This window comes from Doryrhamphus excisus, chromosome 17 (assembly GCF_030265055.1).
Source record: "Doryrhamphus excisus isolate RoL2022-K1 chromosome 17, RoL_Dexc_1.0, whole genome shotgun sequence".
NCBI classification, from domain to species: Eukaryota; Metazoa; Chordata; class Actinopteri; order Syngnathiformes; family Syngnathidae; genus Doryrhamphus; species Doryrhamphus excisus.
Window position 1 is genome coordinate 16,111,566 of NC_080482.1, and position 24,327 is coordinate 16,135,892.

General features: G+C 38.8%; 1 protein-coding gene across 3 annotated transcripts in view; it reads left to right on the plus strand.

Moving 5' to 3' along the window:
• dgkb (diacylglycerol kinase, beta) overlaps positions 1-24,327 on the plus strand; it is a 98,629-nt gene that overhangs the window by 36,198 nt on the left and 38,104 nt on the right. For all 3 annotated transcript variants that reach the window (XM_058053012.1, XM_058053009.1, XM_058053010.1), the window contains 12 exons: positions 897-971; positions 2,028-2,147; positions 3,560-3,677; positions 5,223-5,311; positions 5,553-5,669; positions 5,885-5,983; positions 7,706-7,807; positions 9,640-9,713; positions 10,208-10,282; positions 15,745-15,830; positions 16,352-16,441; positions 18,291-18,451. In XM_058053012.1, the coding sequence (XP_057908995.1) occupies positions 897-971; positions 2,028-2,147; positions 3,560-3,677; positions 5,223-5,311; positions 5,553-5,669; positions 5,885-5,983; positions 7,706-7,807; positions 9,640-9,713; positions 10,208-10,282; positions 15,745-15,830; positions 16,352-16,441; positions 18,291-18,451 (1,206 nt within the window). The remainder of the gene's footprint in view (positions 1-896; positions 972-2,027; positions 2,148-3,559; positions 3,678-5,222; positions 5,312-5,552; positions 5,670-5,884; positions 5,984-7,705; positions 7,808-9,639; positions 9,714-10,207; positions 10,283-15,744; positions 15,831-16,351; positions 16,442-18,290; positions 18,452-24,327) is intronic.

Here is a 24,327-nt window from a genome sequence, read left to right on the forward strand (position 1 = left end):
AAAATAAAATACAAAAAATAATAATAAAAATGTAAAATTAAAGTTTGTAGTTTGATGTGGTCTGATGTTTAAAATGCTCTGGAAAAAAAGGGATATATGGAACATATTTAAAACGTATAGCTAATAATCTGACACGTTTACAGATAAAATTATACAAATAAGTAAATAAATAAAATAAATAATAAATATATAAAAATATAATATAATTGATATATAATGCAATTAATAATATAATTATAATATATATATATAATAAATTATATATATAATATGTAGATTAAATATAATATATAATATAATAAATAAAATTAGACAAATAATTCAAGGTGGACTGTTAGAATTATAAGCAAATACAAATATATATACAAATATACATATATACAAATAAATAAATTAAATAAATTAATAATAAATATATAAAATATAATATAATATATTAAATATAATATATATAATAATACAATTAATATATATAATATAATTAATCATTATAATACATAATAAATAAATAAAATTAGACAAATAATTAAAGGTGGACTGTTATAATTATAAGCGTAAAATAGTGTGTGTGTTATAAAAAATATATTCTGGCCCCCCCGCACAGTTTTGTTAACTCAATGCGGCCCACGAGTCCAAAAGTTTGCCCACCCCTGTTATATACACTACTCACACGGTTATTTATCGCTTTGGGGTGACATTTTAGGATGAAGCTAGAAAACATTGACACAGCAGAACAGGAAGTTGAAAAAATACTGAAACACCGAACATGTCTATTCTACACTAGGTCAAACACAAGGTCAAATGAAACTGACCTGACATGTAAAAGCTTTTTAAAACAGCTTAAACAGCTTTTATAAATGCATTCTGAATGTAAAACCTTTTTGTGATGACTGCAGGAGCTGGAGCACATCATCTCCCAAATGATGCACGTGGCCGAGTACCTGGAATGGGACGTGACCGAGCTCAAACCCGTAAGAACCCAAACCTCACACCCTAGTTTACTGGTGTAAATAATAATACAATGTTATTTCTTTTTTTTTTAAAAAGTGTATTTAGTGGAATTTTATTTAAATTACAATAAAACACGACACAAACTCCTTTGTGTCTATACAATACCTCAACTAATATAAGATTTGTAATAATTACATATATTTTTTGGTTTAATTTAGCTAAAATGATCATAAAACGAATTCCTTTCTATACAAACACACAACTATTATTTGATTTTTTTTTTTAAATGTGCATGTGTATTATTTTTGATAAAAAAAAAAAAAACAGGGACCAAAGGCCTCACTATACCAACTCACCTGTTATTCAAATGGTTTTAATTTTGAAAGGATATATGCATTTCATTGCATTTAATTAAAATCAAAATAAAACAAGGACATTTGGTCCCTGTTTTATTTGAATTGTGCAAAATTATGCAAAACTATTCTTTTTTTAAATAAAACAATTCACTTATATTTAGTAAAACTAAATAGAAATTTTCATACAGTGACCAATAATACATGTCCTATACAAACTTGCAGCTTTTTAAATTAAAATGTTTAATTTAATTTTATTTTATTTTATTTTATTTTATTTTAATTTATTTTATTTTATTTTATTTTATTTTATTTTATTTTATTTTATTTTATTTTATTTTATTTTATTTTATTTTATTTTATTTTATTTTATTTTATTGACATGCTCAAGCTGTTTAGTTGTTATTAATTAAAAAAAAAATTATTACACACATTTTCAAAAATGTTAAAATGCCGTTTAATTTTTCCAAATGAACAGACTGTGTACATATATTTATACTGTTATTCTGTATATTTTGTATTTATCATATTTTGTATTTTTCATTCTTTTTTAATAGATGTGTCTACACCTACTATACCAAAACAAATTCCTAGTATGTGTTTGATCATACATGGCAATAAACCTTTTCTGATTCTGATTCTGATTCTGATTTGAGCCAGGGGACATCAAAAGTTCAGATGACCAGGTGCATGTTTCTCATACCTTCTTCTTTGTCTTGCTAGATCCTGCAGGAAATGATGCAGGAAATCGACTACGACCACGATGGCACGGTCTCCCTGGAGGAGTGGATCCAAGGCGGCATGACCACCATCCCACTACTGGTTCTGTTGGGTCTGGAGACGGTGAGTGCACAAAGGCTTGTACCGATTCATCGCTCTACTTTCCTTCTCAATTTGTGGACAGGTAGCTTTTTTTTTTTTTTTTTTTTTTTTAGTCCAGTGTATGCTCTTGGAGTGGAGCTGCTATGTGTAGTTCATACTGTGTCCACTAGGTGGAAGCATTTAACCAACTTCAGTGGCAATCTACCACTTTTTGTTTTTGTTCATGAGTCTGCATGTAGTTGTTTATTTGTGAGCAGCTTACCGTATATACCAGGGGTGGGCAAACTACGGCCCGGGGGCCACATCCGGCCCGCCAAGTGTTTGAATACGGCCCGCCCAATCTTTCCAAAGTATTTCATTTAAACTCAACATACAACCTGGCATCATGGCCTGAGCCAACCTTTTGATGGTTGTATCAATTTCGTTGTTTGACATGGTCTGTTGTTTACAAAGTGCTCCTGAAAAAAGGGACACAAGCACATAATAATAATAAAAATTAAAATAATAATTCGTATATTATTATTATAACTATTATGATGATTATATTTATTATATTAATGCTAATTATTATATTAATTATATATAATAATATTGTTATATTTGCATATTTTACATAATAATAATATAATTATTATTATTTTAATTTTATTTTAATTATTATAATATTTTATTATTTTTAAAATATTTAAATATAAATATAAAATAATAAATAATAAGAGCAGATTGCATGACAATTTTACAGATACAATAATACCAGGTGGACTGTTACGTGTAAAATATATAGTCTAATTATTATATTAATTATATATAATAATATTGTTATATTTGCATATTTTACATAATAATAATATAATAATTATTATTTTAATTTTATTGTAATTATTATAATATTTTATTATTTTTAAAATATTTAAATATAAATATAAAATAATAAATAATAATAGCAGATTGCATGACAATTTTACAGATACAATAATACCAGGTGGACTGTTACGTGTAAAATATATAGTCTGCCCCCCCGGAAATTTTGTTATATCAAAAAGTTTGCCCACCCCTGGTATATACTGTACTTCTTATGCATTAACATGATTTGAAAAGTCATTACAACGTCAGCATTTATGGTATTTATTAGAAAAAATATACACATTTATACACATTTGCCAGCAGTATCAATGAAACATGTTTAGTAGCTCACTACATATGTATATTTAATTCTTTTTTTCCTGGATACAGGGTAATAAAACATTGACGATATTCACAATATTCAGTGAGTTTTCTGTAAAGGTGCCCCTAATTGCATTTAGACAGCTTGCATATCGGCAAACAAACTGATAAGGCGCAGCATCTTAAACAAATACGCCACAGCACGGTCCATTATTGGCTCGCTGTTTTTCTGCTTTTTTTTTTTTTTTTTTTTTTTTTACTGCGTGCAGAACGTGAAAGATGACGGGCAGCACGTGTGGAGGCTGAAGCACTTCAACAAGCCGGCCTACTGTAACCTTTGTCTCAACATGCTCATTGGCCTCGGCAAGCAGGGTCTCTGCTGCTCTTGTGAGTCTCCGCGCACACACACACACACACACACACACACACACACACACTATTCATATCACTGGCCACATTGTGGTTTCCACTTAAATGGTAGAATGATAAGATGATGTCCACTTTACAATATTGACACCGTGTACTGTAAATATTTCTTTTTACTCACTGCCACCTTATTTACACACGTATACTGTCCCTGAGCTTGTACACACATCACATCACAGCATCACCACTGACTAGAAATACAACTCATTTTGTGCCTCTGTGAATGTTTTTCATGTCAAAATAATTGCATTCAATTATAATAAATCACTATAATTAATAACTGAAACTCCTTTTTAAACCAAACCACTAATATTGTAATATTTAGTCATCCCGAATGTTTAGGATTTAAGTTTTCACACTTCGGATATAAGATGATTTTCACTATGATGAATGAAATGCGGAGCAACAAGTTCAATGTGGTATTATTATTATTACTAAATATAAACACGTCTAAAAACCTCAGGTAGGGTTTAACAAGAAGATACCGATGTTTGGGTTGGTCACCTGTCCAGACACAGACACAGTCTCAAGTTCTTGTTTTTTAATGCGTAAGATTTAGACACATGCAATCCAGAAAATAAGTAAATGTCATAAAAAAAGCGGGCTAATAAATTGACACACAAAGACTCTGTAAACTTAAATAATTAAAAATAAAAAATAACAAAATTTTTAACTATAATGATGAAAATGGTAATATTAATGATGATTATAATGATGGTAATAATGATAAAGATTATAACAATAATGATAATAATAATAATATTACAATGATAATAATAACAGGGGAAACAAGACATGATTATATCCTGCAAAAAGGGGTAGGCATTTATAAGCTTTTGCTTCTGCCTACTCCTTTTGGGCTTGGGATCAGATAGTTGAATACAAATGTAAATAATGGAAAGTTATATTTTATATATTATATATATAAAATATATTATTATATATTATATATTTTTATTTATTATTATATTTTTATATATTTTGATTGATGTAAGAAATGCACTGTAATGATTCACATATTTGCCCAAATAAAGGAAAATATATATATATATATATTGGGATACTGGGTTATTTTTTTTCAAATAATTGGTAAATATTCATTCATTCATTCTCTCTATCATAATACAAAATGTGTGTTGCCAGAGCTAGCAGTAATTCTGAAATAATTTTGGGGATAGTATAATAATTTGTTTGAAATGTTTCGCCGCACAATTTTCACAAATAGTCATAATTTTGCATTTGAAAATGCAGACTATTGCAAATAACTGGTGTGGTATTGTGCCTAATGAAATGCTAAGAAATGTTATACTGTATATGTATGTATGCAAAATACTGCAATGGGGCTAAAAAGTAATTATTTTTAGGTAATAAAACACCTCTAACACTCTTCACACATGCACTCTTTTGTCGCATTCACAACCACGTCACTCTCACACACTTGAAAGTGTAACCAAGTCAGCTTTTTTTTTTTTTCCATCATTGGTGTCCTTGTGTCGTCGTCTCCAGTCTGCAAGTACACGGTCCACGAGCGCTGCGTGGCCCGCGCGCCGCCATCCTGCATCAAAACCTACGTCAAGTCCAAGAAAAACACAGAGGTGCGTCCAATTGGAGTGCGGCCCACTTGTGGGCACGCTTGCATTTTATTTTCCACGGCGGCTCAGGACAAGTGCCCCCGAGGGGTGTCGCTCGGAGCACTCGAGCGCTGCTCAGTGTTGTCACTCTTTCTTACTTCTTTTAATTGTTGTTTTTCTGCACTGTGTTTCTTTTCTTTTCTTTTCTCACGTCTTCCAACCGATCCCTCTCTTCCTCCCCCCTTTCTTGCTGCTCCCTCTGCAGGTAATGCACCATTTCTGGGTGGAAGGGAACTGTCCCACTAAGTGTGACAAGTGTCACAAAACCATTAAGTGTTACCAGGGTCTGACTGGCCTCCACTGTGTGTGGTGTCAAATCACGGTGAGGACACCTTGTTGTTGTTCATGTCCTGCTGCTTCTCGTTTTAGACTTTTTTTTTTTAAAGAAATGTCATTTATTTACACCTCACGTCACCAATTTACACTCGCACAAGGCGACGCGTTTGGTGAAAATATGCAAATGAGCTGAAAACGTACACATGTTTCTTGTGCTTTGAAGGAGTAGCAACAACATTAATTGTGGCACCGTTTTTGCAGCTCCATAACAAGTGTGCCTCCCACATGAAGCCCGAGTGTGACTGCGGACCTCTGAGGGATCACATCCTGCCACCCAACTCCATCTGCCCCATCGTGCTGGTGAGTGACACCAGCTCGTGTCTGTTTGTCGGCTCAGACTCTTCATTAGGTACACCTGCACCGTGTCACACTTTTGTGGCTTTATGTAATGTGCAACTCTCAATCTACTGGTGATGGATTTTGATGTTTTTGTTACCTTAAGATTAAGATAAGATATACCTTTATTCGTCCGTCAGTGGGGAAATTTGTAAAAAAAAAAAAAAATGAGGAACGCTTCACGAATTTGCGTATTTAGTGTAAAAATCTTACAAACAACTCTCAGTATGATAATGAAGAAATGTACCTTATTAACATATTGTTGCATCCAAAGGTAGAATCATTAAATACAGCAATGTTCATTCATTCATTCATTTTCTACGCTTTTTCCTCACGAGGGTCGCGGGGGTGCTGGAGCCTATCCCAGCTGTCTTGGGGCGAGAGGCGGGGTACACCCTGGACTGGTCGCCAGCCAATCACAGGGCACATATAGTAGACAAACAACCATTCACACTCACATTCATACCTATGGACAATTTGGAGTCGCCAATTAACCTAGCATGTTTTTGGAATGTGGGAGGAAACCGGAGTACCCGGAGAAAACCCACGCATGCACGGGGAGAACATGCAAACTCCACACAGAGATGGCCGAGGGTGGGGAAAGACAAAATAAGAAGCCAAAATTTACCACTTCCACACAAATGAGGAGGAGAACTCATTCATTGATTTTCTACCGCTTTTCCTCACAAGGGTCATGGGGGGTGCTGGAGCCTATCCCAGGTGTCTTGGGGCGAGAGGCGGGGTACACCCTGGACTGGTGGCCAGCCAATCCCAGGGCACATATAGACAAACAACCATTCACACTCACATTCATACCTATGGACAATTTGGAGTGGCTAATTAACCTAGCATGTTTTTGGAATGTGGGAGGAAACCGGAGTACCTGGAGAAAACCCACGCATGCACGGGGAGAACATGCAAACTCCACACAGAGATGGCTGAGGGTGGAATTGAACCCTGGTCTCCTAGCTGTGAGGTCTGCGCGCTAACCACTAGACCGCCGTGCCGCCAAAGACAAAATAAGAAGCCAAAATTTACCACTTCCACACAAATGAGGAGGAGAACTCATTCATTGATTTTCTACCGCATTTCCTCACAAGGGTCATGGGGGTGCTGGAGCCTATCCCAGGTGTCTTGGGGCGAGAGGCGGGGTACACCCTGGACTGGTCGCCAGCCAATCACAGGGCACATATAGTAGACAAACAACCATTCACACTCACATTCATACCTATGGACAATTTGGAGTGGCCAATTAACCTAGCATGTTTTTGGAAAGTGGGAGGAAACCGGAGTACCCGGAGAAAACCCACGCATGCACGGGGAGAACATGCAAACTCCACACAGAGATGGCCGAGGGTGGGGAAAGACAAAATAAGAAGCCAAAATTTACCACTTCCACACAAATGAGGAGCGATGACTGCAAAGTTTATGATTTTTTTTACCCACATTTCCTTGCATTTTTGAGGGCCTTAACTTGCATGAAAACTCACCAGAGTTTGCAAATGCAATTTATACGGTGAACAATTTTATTGTTCTGACCAGAAAATGAATGAATGAATGAATGAATGAATGAATGAATGGTTCAATCAGTTCCTCGTATAATCCACATTCATCAAGTCCGACAGTGTCAAGTTACCCGGAAAACCCCAGACTAATTTATGGATTTTTTTTTGTCATTATTTTCAGGAACGACAGTCGACGCTGAGGAAGGACTCAAGGTGCAGCCAGTCAAGCCGAGGGAAGGTGCAGAGAGCCAACTCTGTCACGGTGGACGGCCAGGGCCTGCAGGTCTGATCCAGTAGTGGATTGTGGAGTGGATGAATTGTCCAGTGAGAATACGCAATTGTGTGTGTGTGTGGATGCTAGCATGTCGTGTGATGCTGATATCCATGTCTGTGGGGCTCCTGGGGGCCCGCCGAGGCTCACACCGTACGGCCCGCCCACTCCATCCTCTCTGATATCTTGTCCGCCATTACACCGTCTGTGGCGGCGACTCGTCTCGAGCAGCGTCTGGCAGAGACGCGTGATGAATCATATCCCGGGCACATCCGTCTCTGCCCCGCGCCGGCTAACCAGCGTAATAATCAAGATTATTATTTATAATTACAGGAAGTAATGGATCACTCTGGGCTGGACAGGGAGCTCGTTAATTCCCCCCTCGGCCTGCTGGGTTCGCAGACAGGGGGAGTTAAGCGTTTCATCTGTGTCAAGGGGCGGTGGCGTGGGCGGGGGGTTTGACGGCAGAAGCCAAGGCCCGCTGAAACGGGGGCCCGGCGGATTCGAGCTTGTTTGGGTTGGCACTTTGCGAGCTCAGCCCGCGGAGCTTCGGGCTGCTCTGAGACACCGTGAAGTTCTCCCCGACGTCACAGCAGACAAAATGCCTGCCAATGAAGAAATGGTCGCTAACGAGTATTGAGACTATTGATCTTCCCTGTTGTAATGTTGCTCAATTACAAGTTTATAATGACACTTTTCTAAATGAACATCAACATTTACATTGTTTGTTTTGGTTGGTTTACTAGCATTTCTCACTGTTTTTGATGACATGTTTTCCTCATAGATGTCATTCAAAAGACAGTGGAGCTAACCGTATTATTGGTACATAATAAAAAATTGGAGGATACCTTGTGGTCATGTGCACGCTTGTGCATTCAGACTAGTTCTTCTACTTTTTTATTGGCCTGTGGCACTTTGTAGAAATAAAATTAAAGAAAACAAAATAGCAATAATTGGGAACGATATGAGCAAACTGAAGAAACCAAAAGGCAAAAGGCTTGAAGGCTTTCAAGCCTAGGCAAATTAAAATTAAAATTAAAATTAAAATTAAAATTAAAATTAAAATTAAAATTAAAATTAAAATTAAAATTAAAATTAAAATTAAAATTAAAATTAAAATTAAATAATTTTAAAATTAAAATTAAATTAAATAATTTTAATTTAAAATTAATTTTAATTTTAATTTTTAAAATTAAAATTAAAATTAAAATTAAAATTAAAATTAAAATTAAAATTAAATAATTTTAAAATTAAAATTAAATTAAATAATTTTAAAATTAAATTAAATAATTTTAATTTTAATTTTAAATTAAAATTAAAAAATTAAATTAATTTTAATTTTGCTGTTAAATTAAAATTAAAATTATTTTAATTTTAATTTTAATTTTAATTTTAATTTTAATTTTAATTTTAATTTTAATTTTAATTTTTAATTAGCCTAGGCTTGAAAGCCTTCAAGCCTTTTGCCTTTTTGTTTCTTCAGTTTGCTCATATCGTTCCCAATTTTTGCTGTTTTGTTTTCTTTAATTTTATTTCTACAAAGTGCCACAGGCCAATAAAATAATACATTTAATTTTTATTTTTATTTTTATTTTTATTTTCATTTTCATTTTCATTTTCATTTTCATTTTCATTTTCATTTTCATTTTCATTTTCATTTTCATTTTCATTTTCATTTTCATTTTCATTTTTATTTTTATTTTTATTTTACAGTTTGCCGCCGCCGCCGCTGTTCCGACGTGCACGTGCTGGAACGTTTGAGGGATGCGCTTTGAAAGCGAATTCCCGCAAAGCTTCCTGCAGTCTCCCAACACTGACGTTTTGTTTTGACATCTCCCGTTCAGATCACAACAATGGAGGGCACTCATCCTCTGCTGGTGTTTGTCAATCCGAAGAGCGGCGGGAAGCAGGGAGAGAGGTGAGTACACACACACACAGACAGAGTCTCAACAGGCACCCCCAAAATCCTGCCTGTAAACCACAAGTACCTCTGTATGGCCTTTGGCGGCCTTTGGCGGCCGAGCACCGCAGGCGTACTCAGACGACCATAAACAGAATAACATTTAACTAAAGTCAGGAGGGTCTACCTGCACCCGGCAATCATTGTCAACCTCCCCCGGCCTTCAATCCTTCCTTGCCGCCCGAGCCCTCTGTGTAACTGCAGGCTAATTGGGTTATTACTGAAACATCATCACTCCCTCCTTTTATTACGCCGACCCCCATTTGTTTAAATTATGAGATCAAAATATGACTTCAGCCAGTTGATATAATGAAAATGGAATTCAAATGAATTAGTCTTTCTAATGGCTTCTCCTCACAAGGGGCTACGTATGTCCCGCCCCCCTTGGCCAATCACGGCACTGACAGGTGTTTGAAATGTGCGCCTTATTTGGTCATGTAATGTCTTTGCAGGATCTACAGGAAGTTCCAGTATCTCCTGAACCCGAGGCAAGTGTACAACCTGGCCAAGAATGGACCCATGCCGGGGTAGGTACCGCATGTCACTCAACCCTCCGCCAAAGGCAGAATCGGGCTCCCCGTTGCCATATCGGGGCCCTAAAGAGAGAAAGAATACAAATGATAGAAAAACTGGTACTATTATCCTTATAAATACATGAGTGGTAGTTTTAGAGCAGGGGTGGGCAAACTTTTTGACTCATTGATATGACAAAATTTACGGGGGGGGCGGGGGCAGACTATATATTTTACACGTAACAGTCCACCTGGTATTATTGTATCTGTAAAATTGTCATGCAATCTGCTATTATTATTTATTATTTTATATTTATATTTAAATATTTTAAAAATAATAAAATATTATAATAATTACAATAAAATTAAAATAATAATTATTATATTATTATTATGTAAAATATGCAAATATAACAATAATATTATATATAATTAATATAATAATTAGCATCAATTAGCATTAATCTAATAATAATCTAATAATAATAATAATCTAATAATAATAATAATCTAATAATAATAATAATAATAATAATAATAATAATAATTATTATTATTATTATTATTATTATTATTATATAATTATTATTATAATATAATTATTATATAATATAATATATAATATATTATATAATATAATATATTATAATATTAATATAATATAATAATAATAATAATAATAATAATTATTATTATTATTATTAGATTATTATTATTATTATATTAATAATTTTATTATTAAATTCAATTTTATTATAATAATAATTATAATAATAATAATAATTATTATTATTATTATTATTAGATTATTATACTTATTATATTAATAATAATTATTAATTATTATAATTATTATTATATTAATAATATTATTATAATAATAATAATAATTATTATTATTATTATTATTATTATTATTATTATTATTATTATTATTATTATTATTATTATTATTATTATGTGCTTGTGTCCCTTTTTTCAGGAGCACTTTGTAAACAACAGACCATGTCAAAAAACGAAATTGATAAAACCATCAAAAGGTTGGCTCAGGCCATGATGCCAGGTTGTATGTTGAGTTTAAATGAAATACTTTGGAAAGATTGGGCGGGCCGTATTCAAACACTTGGCGGGCCGGATGTGGCCCCCGGGCCGTAGTTTGCCCACCCCTGTTTTAGAGGGTTTTCATCCACGTCGCTCAACAAACTAAAGCTTGAACTAAAGCAGGAAAAGGCCCCAAATGCAGATGCTACATTTAGCTACATTTAGCATTTAAACTTGAAAATATGCGCAGGAAAAGAATGCAGAAGAAGAACTCGGCTCAAATCACGTCTTCTTATTGTGATTTGTTTACAAAAGCGGTGATATTGTGCATGGTTTATGTATAACAAGCAACATCATATGCAGGACAGGCCTTCAGTTCTTACACTTAAAGGCCGATGACGAAGACCCGATGAAGGCAGGCGGAACGCTCGCCGTAGCGCATGTGATCGCGCATACAGACGAGGAGCTCGCCCCCGTCGCCGTCGCGTTTTTCAGACGTCTGCGATGAAGGCGACCCGACGCTTCATTTACATGCGGCGGGCTGGGTTGCACTCGCTCGGCGGTGCCGGTGCCGGTGCCTGCCGCCGCCGTGCTGCCGCGTTGTTTGGCTTCCATTAGAAGCGAGGACCGCGTCCGGGGGCGCCTTTATGAGAAACATTCACACGGCGGCACACGCCAGATTCTAACGAGCCGCCGCCTCAAAGTTTGTGAGGCGTGTTCCTCCGCGGAAAATTCCACATGTTGTTAATATTTAGTCACGCACGTTAGAGAAGTGGACACTGCAGGCCACATGGCTAATGCTAGAAGAGCAAATGAAGTGTTTATTTCTTGCTCTTTAAATGGACCCAAAGTTGCCTTTCATGTCAGCGCCCGTCTGTTTTGCCCCCTAATGCGGTTTACCCGTCCCAGGCGGGGTGTAATTGAGCGAGTCATTTAGCCGCCATGCGGGGCGCGCAGGCCGCCTCATTCAGTTAGGGCTTCGTTATTGTGAAGGAACGGAAGAAGTTGGACTGAACATTGGCCGTTGTGATCCGATTAGGCCTCTGCCAGGTGGCCTCGCTCACTGGATGAGTGATTGGTAATTTTATTATTATTAGAAGGGGGGGGGGCGGTGACTTTCTTGCTTGTCGCTTTGTGCTGATTTTTTTCAGACCCAAGTCATGTGTGACACTGACCATGGATCTGCTCTCAAAATGCGCATATGCTTTTTCAATGATCTTATAAGCATGAATAAAGACACTGAGATGTTTCTCAAACCCTCCCTGACACTGTTTGACAATCACTGACCTGGCATAAGGGCATTCAAATTTGCATCATTATTCATGACAGATGAGCAAAAAAAAGATGAAGAAACATGAGACAAATACGTTTAGAAGTAGAAATTAACTTCCTTTGGTGGTTGTTTCGATGTCGCAAACAAGGCGGATCCGTTTGTGAGCGCTTTTAGTCGATACGCACTTTCATGTCAGAGTCACCCAACGTCTCTCCAAGAGATTTGACACTTTTTTAATGGGAACTGCACATACAGTAAACCTCGGATATATCGGAAATTCGCTCACAACGGACAGATAAAAAAAGAAGCGATTTTTCTGTAATGCATTTCCAATAAAAATTCATTGCATATATCGGATTTTTTATAACGGATTTCACCTATTTCGGACAAAATCTCCAGTCCCGTTCCAATGCATTTCCATGAAATTTCCCTCGCATATATCGGATGGCCGCATCGTGGCGCTCCGATTCGCCGAATATCGCATTGGTGGCCAGCCAATCCCAGGGCACATATCGACAAACAACCATTCACACTCACATTTTTAAGGATTTTAAGAATTATTTCACATTTTCATTCATTCATTTTCTACCGCTTTTTCCTCACGAGGGTCGCGGGGGGGTGCTGGAGCCTATCCCAGCTGTCTTCGGGCGTGAGGCGGGGTACACTCTGGACTGGTGGCCAGCCAATCACAGGGCACATATAGACAAACAACCATTCACACTCACATTTTTAAGGAGTTTAAGAATTATTTCACATTTTAATTCATTTATTTAATTGTAATAATTATTTTAATAATATTTGAGTGATATTACAGTAAACCTCGGATATATCGGACTCGGATATATCGGAAATTCGCTCACAACGGACAGATAAAAAAGAACCGATTTTTCTGTAATGCATTTCCAATAAAAATTCATTGCATATATCGGATTTTTTATAACGGATTTCGCCTATTTCGGACAAAATCTCCAGTCCCGTTCCAATGCATTTCCATGAAATTTCCCTCGCATATATCGGATGGCCGCATCGTGAGATGAAAGTGTGTGAAAGACACACTATAAACCTTGCAATCATTCCTACGCTTGGCGTTCCCAGCGCTTTGGTCCCACACTTGAGCAAACTTTGGGGGGTTCGTTCATAGTCAGGAAGCACTTTGGGCGTGTGACCAATCACAGCAGAGTGGGAATTCCCGGAGGCGGGCCATGGGTATAATGAATTAAAACAGACCGTTTTGACGGGAAGCACAAATCCAGTACAGCTGGAATAGGTGCAGATTCTGGAAGAACTACAGTAAACCTCGGATATATCGGACTCGGATATATCGGAAATTCGCTCACAACGGACAGATAAAAAAGAAGCGATTTTTCTGTAATGCATTTCCAATAAAAATTCATTGCATATATCGGATTTTTTATAGCGGATTTCGCCTATTTCGGACAAAATCTCCAGTCCCGTTCCAATGCATTTCCATGAAATTTCCCTCGCATATATCGGATGGCCGCATCGTTATGCTAATCTTGTTGATGTCACTGGCTATTGTCTTTCTCCTGGCTCCAGATTTAGGACAAATATAAAAGTGAGTGACGTCAATAATACTAGCACAGCAGTGAATGAGATCTTAACCTCACTATTGGAAATAACGTAGGCCTGACGGGCGTAACAGGGCCTAGCTTAATTAACAATTTGTTATGCTCAGAGTCCAATAAAGTTCAATTCTCATTACCTTACGTCTCTTTTCATTGCCCAGTCCAGGTACATTGGAAACATAGTCAAGGAAGTGCCTTTTTATAACGGATAAAATCCCATTTACGCATATACCGGATATAAATCCCATATATGCGTAAAACGGACATTTTCCGGTATACGCATATAACGGATTTCGCTTATATCGGACAAAACCAGTGGGAACAATTGAATCCGATATATCCGAGGTTTACTGTATTTTGAAATTTTGTCCATCATTTACAATCCTTATATGAAACATGAACACATTTTTCTTCCCTTTTCTGCGCATTGCAACACAAGAACACAAGTTAATGTGAGCCGACTAACAATGGACGTCATGGGAAATACCTATTTTGACGCTAAAGCCCTCCCAAAATAATCCTCGCTGTCCATTTACATAACAGACTTCTAGATTAACCAAGATGCATATATAGATATTATTATTGTACAGTAAACCTCGGATATATCGGATTCAATTGTTCCCACTGGTTTTGTCCGATATAAGCGAAATCCGTTATATGCGTATACCGGAAAATGTCCGTTTCACGCATATATCGGATTTATATCCGGTATATACGTAAATGGGATTTTATCCGTTATAAAAAGGCACTTCCTTGACTATGTTTCCAATGTACCTGGACGCGCAGGCAACGCTGCAAACGCTGCAAATGACGTCGTATAGCGGCCTGTCACGATTCGGCGAATCGGAGCGCCACGATGCGGCCATCCGATATATGCGAGGGAAATTTCATGGAAATGCATTGGAACGGGACTGGAGATTTTGTCCGAAATAGGCGAAATCCGTTATAAAAAATCCGATATATGCAATGAATTTTTATTGGAAATGCATTACAGAAAAATCGCTTCTTTTTTATCTGTCCGTTGTGAGCGAATTTCCGATATATCCGAGTCCGGTATATCCGAGGTTTACTGTAATATCACTCAAATATTATTAAAATAATTATTACAATTAAATAAATGAATTAAAATGTGAAATAATTCTTAAACTCCTTAAAAATGTGAGTGTGAATGGTTGTTTGTCTATATGTGCCCTGTGATTGGCTGGCCACCAGTCCAGAGTGTACCCCGCCTCACGCCCGAAGACAGCTGGGATAGGCTCCAGCACCCCCCGCGACCCTCGTGAGGAAAAAGCGGTAGAAAATGAATGAATGAAAATGTGAAATAATTCTTAAAATCCTTAAAAATGTGAGTGTGAATGGTTGTTTGTCGATATGTGCCCTGGGATTGGCTGGCCACCAATTCGATATATGCAATGAATTTTTAGTGGAAATGCATTACAGAAAAATCGTTTTTTTTTTTATCTGTCCGTTGTGAGCGAATTTCCGATATATCCGAGTCCGATATATCCGAGGTTTACTGTACATGTTTCTCCTTAAGGACATCTACAAAGTGCAAGATCTGCTCTCTTTTCTTGTAGATTGAATTTCTTCCGAGATGTTCCTGATTTCCGGGTGCTGGCGTGCGGTGGGGACGGCACAGTGGGCTGGATCCTGGACTTTATTGGTACGGAATCCATCTGCTGTTTCCACTGAATTAATAGTCTGGCTACGCTGCGTTTTGTTGTTTTGACCGGTCTAGTTGAAATACTCCATTTTTCACAGGAATGGTGGTCAAGAAAGTAATATTTTATTAGCGTTGCTGACTTGAAGCACAAACAGACTTTATGGCGTGTGTGCAAATACGTCAATTACGTCCGAGCGTCTGCGTTCAGGGGGAGGCAAAATGGGCTGATTACAGACACTGGAAACAACATATTAGTCATCATTTGACGATTGGAAATAAAATATATATAAACATCTTTATCTGGCCTTGAAGACATCTTCACCCAAAAAAATTGCCTCCATTTTTATCAATCAAAACAATAAGAGGTAATAGCTGTCAGGATGAACGTGCGTCTGGAAATAGACTGCAGCGTCCGTGTGGTTAAGTAGCAGCACAGCGCCGCCGGGAAATGGATTTCTTTTGCTCTCGTTTGCTGTCTTTGCTCATCCATGTTGGAACGACGTTATGCCCTTTTTCTCCAGACAAGGCCAACCTGGACCGCGACCCCCCTGTGTGCGTGCTTCCACTCGGCACAGGAAATGACCTAGCACGATGTCTGCGCTGGGGAGGAGGTACTGGAAAAGTCCCACCTACAGTAGCTGAATCTGTGCTCTTATTGGTCAGCATGTTCTCCATCCATGTAGCGGGCAAAACAACTACCACTATCACGAACGATTTTCAAACATATATATTCCATTATATTCCATCTGGCAACATTCAGTCAAAGCAAGAACCTCTCCAGGTTATTAGCAATCAAAGTAAGAAACCTATTAATAAAATTGACGGGGGGGGGCAGATATACTAATTTACACGTGACAGTCCATTTGTACACGTATATTTTTACACATATTTTACACGTAAAAGTGTCATGCAGTCTGCTATATGTGCACTTTGAGATCATTTATTTGATGTAAAGTGCGTTAGAAATTAAATTTTATTATTATTATTATTATTATTATTATTATTATTATTATTATTATTATTACGACCAGTCCAGGGTGTACCCCGCCTCTCGCCCCAAGACAGCTGGGATAGGCTCCAGCACCCCCGCGACCCTCGTGAGGGTAAGCGGTAGAAAATGAATTTATTATTATTATTATTATTATTATTATTATTATTATTATTATTATTATTATTATTATTATTATTATTATTATTATTATATTATTATTATTATTATTATTTTATTTTTATTATTATTATTATTATTATTATTATTATTATTATTATTATTATTATTATTATTACGACCAGTCCAGGGTGTACCCCGCCTCTCACCCCAAGACAGCTGGGATAGGCTCCAGCACCCCCGCGACCCTCGTGAGGGTAAGCGGTAGAAAATGAATTTATTATTATTATTATTATTATTATTATTATTATTATTTTATTATTTTATTATTTTATTATTATTATTATTATTATTATTATTATTATTATTATTATTATTATTATTATTATTATTATTATTACGACCAGTCCAGGGTGTACCCTGCCTCTCGCCCCAAGACAGCTGGGATAGGCTCCAGCACCCCCCATGACCCTTGTGAGGAAAAGCGGTAGAAAATCAATGAGTTCTCCTCCTAGTTTGTGTGGAAGTGGTAACTTTTTGGCTTCTTATTTTGTCTTTCCCCACCCTCGGCCATCTCTGTGTGGAGTTTGCATGTTCTCCCCGTGCATGCGTGGGTTTTCTCCGGGTACTCCGGTTTCCTCCCACATTCCAAAAACATGCTAGGTTAATTAGCCACTCCAAATTGTCCATAGGTATGAATGTGAGTGTGAATGGTTGTTTGTCTATATGTGCCCTGTGATTGGCTGGCGACCAGTCCAGGGTGTACCCCGCCTCTCGCCCCAAGACAGCTGGGATAGGCTCCAGCACCCCCCATGACCCTTGTGAGGAAAAGCGGTAGAAAATCAATGAGTTCTCCTCCTAGTTTGTGTGGAAGTGGTAACTTTTTGGCTTCTTATTTTGTCTTTCCCCACCCTCGCCCATCTCTGTGTGGAGTTTGCATGTTCTCCCTGTGCATGCGTGGGTTTTCTCCGGGTACTCCGGTTTCCTCCCACATTCCAAAAACATGCTAGGTTAATTAGCCACTCCAAATTGTCCATAGGTATGAATGTGAGTGTGAATGGTTGTTTGTCTATATGTGCCCTGTGATTGGCCGGCGACCAGTCCAGGGTGTACCCCGCCTCTCGCCCGAAGACAGTTGGGATAGGCTCCAGCACCCTCGTGAGGAAAAGCGGTAGAAAATGAATGAATGAATGAATATAAAATATAAAACGTGAAATTATGCATGATTTTGTTTAGAATTCCAGCAGTTCTAACAGTAAATGTCGCTAATAGTCAACTGTGTTTGTCAAACTTGTACGTATGACTATTAATATCGGAGTTAAACCAAGAATTGTAATTCTCTCTCCCCCGAGGCTACGAGGGCGAGAGCCTGCTCAAGATTCTGCGGGATATCGAGAACAGCAGCGAGGTGATGCTGGACCGCTGGAAGATCGACGTGACGTCCACGGACAAGGACGAGCGAGGCGACCCGGTGCCGTACAGCATTGTCAACAATTATTTCTCCATCGGCGTGGTGAGCAGATCCATTAGCACCGCATCAGTCAAAAACACGCAAATGTGTCCCTAACTAACGACACTCGTGTCAGTCATTAGGGATAAATGTCAGGGGTGGAAATATGCTCGTTGACATTTGCAGGTGGCAGAAGAGGGGCCGTACTTGGCGCTGTGGGATTAGAAAGAATTGCATTTGGGTCTCTAATGACCTCTAATGACCTTGTCAGAGCAGATTAGAACGCTGCTCTTGTTAACATTGTCACAGAGCGACACATCACTTCACAGTACAGTACTTTGTTTGTGTGTATTTTCATGGCGCTTGTTACTTTTAGGGCTTTAAAACTACATAAAACTACAAATGCAAAACTACCTCCATATTTGAGGTGATTCAATGGAAAAAACCCTGTTGTATATTATATCAAATATTCATTCATTCATTCATTTTCTGCCGCTTATCCTCACGAGGGTCGGGGGGGGGGGGGGGTGCTGGAGCCTACAGAGGGCCAGCCTCAAAGGGCCAGCCTCAGAGGGCCAGCCTTAGAGGGCCAGCCTCAGAGGGCCAGCCTTAAAGGGCCTCCCTTAAAGGGCCTCCCTTAAAGGGCCAGCCTTACAGGGCCAGCCATAAAGGGCCAGCCTTAAAGGGGCAGCCTTAAAGCGCCAGCCTTAAAGGGCCAGCCTTAAAGGGCCAGCCAGAGCTAGCCTTAAAGGGCCAGCCAGAGCTAGCCTTAAAGGGCCAGCCTTAAAGGGCCAGCCTTAAAGGGCCAGCCTTAAAGGGCCAGCCTTAAAGGGCCAGCCTTAGAGGGCCAGCCTTAGAGGGCCAGCCTTAAAGAGCCAGCCTTAAAGAGCCAGCCTTAATGGGCCAGCCTTACAGGGTCAGCCTTAAAGGGCCAGCCTTAAGGGCCAGCCTTAAAGGGACAGCCTTAAAGGGCCAGCCTTAAGGGCCAGCCTTAAAGGGCCAGGCTTAAAGGGCCAAAAAGGGCCAGCCTTAGAGGGCCAGCCTAAAAGGGCCAGTCTTAATGGGCCAGCCTTAATGGGCCAGCCTTAAAGCTCCAGCCTTAAAGGGCCAGCCATAAAGTGCCAGCCAGAGCTAACCTTAAAGCTCCAGCCTTAAAGGGCCAGCCTTAAAGGGCCAGGCTTAAAGGGCCAGCCTTAAAGGGCCAGGCTTAAAGGGCCAGCCTTAAAGGGCCAGCCTTAAAGGGCCAGCCTTACAGGGCCAGCCTTAAAGGGCCAGTCTTAATGGGCCAGCCTTAATGGGCCAGCCTTAAAGGGCCAGCCTTACAGGGACAGCCTTAAAGGGCCAGCCTTAAAGGGCCAGGCTTAAAGGGCCATCAAGTGCCAGCCTTAGAGGGCCAGTCTTAGAGGGCCAGCCTAAAAGGGCCAGTCTCAATGGGCCAGCCTTAAAGCTCCAGCCTTAAAGGGCCAGCCTTAAAGGGCCAGCCTTAAAGCTGTCTTTGGGCGAGAAGCGGGGTACACAAATATCCAAAATTGGAATATTTGTAGACGTAGTAGTACTTCCCTAGTACTGCCCTAGTACTGCCCTAGTACTGTACTGCCCGTGTTTGCAGGATTAGCAGGCAGCAGGCGTGATGATGACTAATGAAGTTGTTTGTGGGGGATTAAGAGGACTTTGAGCTCTCTATGGATTTGAGTGTAATATAATATTTTCTGACACATTTTGCAGTTTTTTTCCATTTGGAGGAGGAGGTGAAGGGGGGCAGGCTACAGTCAAGATTAGGCGACAAGTCAGGCTAATAATTAGCTCCGAGATTATGCTGATGGAGAGATGATTGTTTCTGTAATGACATGGCCCAAATCAAAAGATCAGCAGTTGTAACCACGAACCATGTGCATTCATCGCTTATAGAAAAGTCGCAATCCTGGAAGTACAAAGTACACTTTTTTGTGATTTCTGATGACACCGTTAGTCGCCGACGTAGTAACATCGCCGGTAGAGGAGATAAGGATGTAGCGTTTACCGATTCACCATAACCTTGTGCCACAAAGCGCTCGGATGGAGAATTGATGGTGCCGTCCCTTGGGGAGGATGTGGAAGTGACGTGAAGTGTAATGATCTCAATCAGGACCAGGGTGAGAGACAGAACTAATCATGTTCATGCGTACACTCCGCTAGCATAATGCAGTCAGTCGGCCTAATGACCGCCGCACTCCTCGCGCGGCCATTACTCTCCCCCGCCGTGAAAGGCACATCAAACCGCTGGGGCCCCGACCCTAATTGGACTTAAAACTTTGAGCTATGAGAGGACATTACACATGTCCCGCATTAATTCGCCTGCCACATTTTTACATTGGTAATTATTCGAGGGCGGCGCGCAGGGGAAGGAGCAGGTGACCGTGTGGCAGATGGACGAGGGAGACGGACCGCGTCTTCCTTGTTGTTGCTGCCGCATTTTGGAATTCTGTTGAAGGTTTCTTGCTTGGAGGACGTTTTCCTTGCCGTGTGTTAGTGCCTTGAGATCATTGGCAACATGCATCCATCTATCCAGTTTCTAGACTATTTTTCCACAATAGGTGAGCTGGTGAGCTGGAGCCTATCCCAGCTGAGTGAATCATAGCAGTGCAGTTTGAATTTGAGTTTGAGCACAAATGAGCACAAATCTAGTTTCATGAACATTTCAGGAACCCCAAACGTCTTGATGGCTTTAGAGCAGTGATTTTCAACCACTGTGCCGCGGGCACACTAGTGTACCTTGAGAAACCGTGAGGTGTGCCGTGAGGAATTATCCAATATCACTTTTTATAATTAACATTTATTAATCATCATTTGCAAATATTATGTCAATATCCATGAATATATGGACCCAAATATTCCAATTTGGTATATTTGCTCAAACGGAAAGAATTGAACAGGGAAGGAATATTCCTTTAACCAATCCGATTGAGGTATCTTGTACCCGCTCAAACGGAAAGTTCTTCTTCGTGGTGTTTTTCTTCTTCTGTTGTTTATTGGCGGTTGGCAAGCAGCTTTCGCGTGCATTAGCGCCATCTGTGGAACAGAATCTAAACCCTTCTATACGCCATTCACAAGTGCAGTTTTATTAAAAAAGAAAATATATATCTATATCAAGGGCGGCACGGTGGTCTAGGGGTTAGCGCGCAGACCTCACAGCTAGGAGACCAGGGTTCAATCCCACCCTCGGGCATCTCTGTGTGGAGAAAGCGGTAGAAAATCAATGAGTTCTCCTCCTAGTTTGTGTGGAAGTGGTAACTTTTTGGCTTCTTATTTTGTCTTTCCCCACCCTCGGCCATCTCTGTGTGGAGTTTGCATGTTCTCCCCGTGCATGCGTGGGTTTTCTCCGGGTACTCCGGTTTCCTCCCACATTCCAAAAAACATGCTAGGTTAATTAGCCACTCCAAATTGTCCATAGGTATGAATGTGAGTGTGAATGGTTGTTTGTCTATATGTGCCCTGTGATTGGCTGGCGACCAGTCCAGGGTGTACCCCGCCTTACGCCCGAAGACAGCTGGGATAGGCTCCAGCACCCCCGCGACCCTCGTGAGGAAAAAGCGGTAGAAAATGAATGAATGAATGAATGAATGGTTCCAGACCGGGCGGCACGGCGGTCTAGTGGTTAGCACGCAGGCCTCACAGCTAGGAGACCCAAGTTCGATTCCACCCTTCTCTGTGTGGAGTTTGCATGTTCTCCCCGTGCATGCGTGGGTTTTCTCCGGGTACTCCGGTTTCCTCCCACATTCCAAAAACATGCTAGGTTAATTAGCCACTCCAAATTGTCCATAGGTATGAATGTGAGTGTGAATGGTTGTTTGTCTATATGTGCCCTGTGATTGGCTGGCCACCAGTCCAGGGTGTACCCCGCCTTACGCCCGAAGACAGCTGGGATAGGCTCCAGCACCCCCCGCGACCCTCGTGAGGAAAAAGCGGTAGAAAATGAATGAATGAATATCTATATCAGAGGTAGGGAACCTATGGCTCGGGAGCCAGGTAGGGCTCTTTTGATGACACTATCTGGCTCTCAAGCATTTCTTACCACAAAAAAAAATGTATTTTTTTGTGAAATTTGAGAAATTTGGGCTCATTATGGATTGAAACCAGTCGAGGAGTGGCGCTCCAGACTGCGAGACCGCAAGGCCACCGTACAGCTCGTAATTGGAGAAGCGTTTACCTGCTCTGTGAAGACAGGCTAAGCACCTTGACCTCCTTAAGTTGCAGGAATGAAGGTTTGGTGCTGCAACTCAAAAAAGCAGGCGGGAGACAACACCCCCCCCCCCCCCCCCACCCACACCCCCCACTCTTGTCCTGTTTGTAAGAGGATCAAGTTGCACTCTCTCAGATATATCCATCATCCTGGCTCTCTGATTGGCGCTGGAAGCGTGAGGTGAGTCTGCAGGGATCGCCAACAATTCTTTTGGTCTTCTTGAGGAGACATCAAGAAGAGCCATTGATTTTTTTTTTTTTTTTTTTTGGCTTCTGCTAAGTTTGTGCACAGAGAGCTAGCAGGGGGTCCTCCTTGTATTGCAGGCCTGTTTCAATCGTGCCACTCAAAAACGGGGTGGATCAAAACCGAAGGGAGGGCGAGGAGGGGAGTGGGGAAAGGAACAATCCCAAAAAAAAAGTTTGCAGCAACTTGCTTTCTGTCTTCCTCAAAATGTTGACGGAGCCAGATGACTTTTTTCAACAAAGGCCTTGCCAGCTTTTTAGAAGTGTGAATAAAAGGAAATTTTATTGTGCTCACTTGAGCTCCATTCCCCCTTTCGTTATTCACATAACACGATATACTCTACGCTAAAATCCGCTTGCTTCTTATTTACATTTTTTTTTTTGGATATTTTATATACACGCAACAAAAATCATGACCTCCGCTCCAATATCAGACTAACACAGGGGTGGGTAAACTACGGCCCGGGGGCCACATCCGGCCCGCCAAGTGTTTGAATACGGCCCGCCCAATCTTTCCAAAGTATTTCATTTAAACTCAACATACAACCTGGCATCATGGCCTGAGCCAACCTTTTGATGGTTGTATCAATTTCGTTTTTTGACATGGTCTGTTGTTTACAAAGTGCTCCTGAAAAAAGAGACACAAGCACATAATAATAATAATTATTATTATTATTATAATAATAACAATTATTATTAGATTATTATAATTATTATTAGAACTATTATGATTATTATAATTATTATATTAATGCTAATTATTATATTAATTATATATAATATTATTGTTATATTTGCATATTTTACATAATAGTAATATAATAATTATTATTTTAATTTTATTGTAATTATAATATTTTATTATTTTTAAAATATTTAAATATAAATATAAAATAATAAATAATAATAGCAGATTGCATGACAATTTTACAGATACAATAATACCAGGTGGACTGTTACGTGTAAAATATATAGTCTAATTATTATATTAATTATATATAATATCATTGTTATATTTGCATATTTTACATAATAGTAATATAATAATTATTATTTTAATTTTATTGTAAAATATTATAATATTTTATTATTTTTAAAATATTTAAATATAAATATAAAATAATAAATAATAATAGCAGATTGCATGACAATTTTACAGATACAATAATACCAGGTGGACTGTTACGTGTAAAATATATAGTCTAATTATTATATTAATTATATATAATATCATTGTTATATTTGCATATTTTACATAATAGTAATATAATAATTATTATTTTAATTTTATTGTAATTATTATAATATTTTATTATTTTTAAAATATTTAAATATAAATATAAAATAATAAATAATAATAGCAGATTGCATGACAATTTTACAGATACAATAATACCAGGTGGACTGTTACGTGTAAAATATATAGTCGCCCCCCCCCCCCCCCCCCCAAATATAGATTGATAAATCAGGCAAAATCT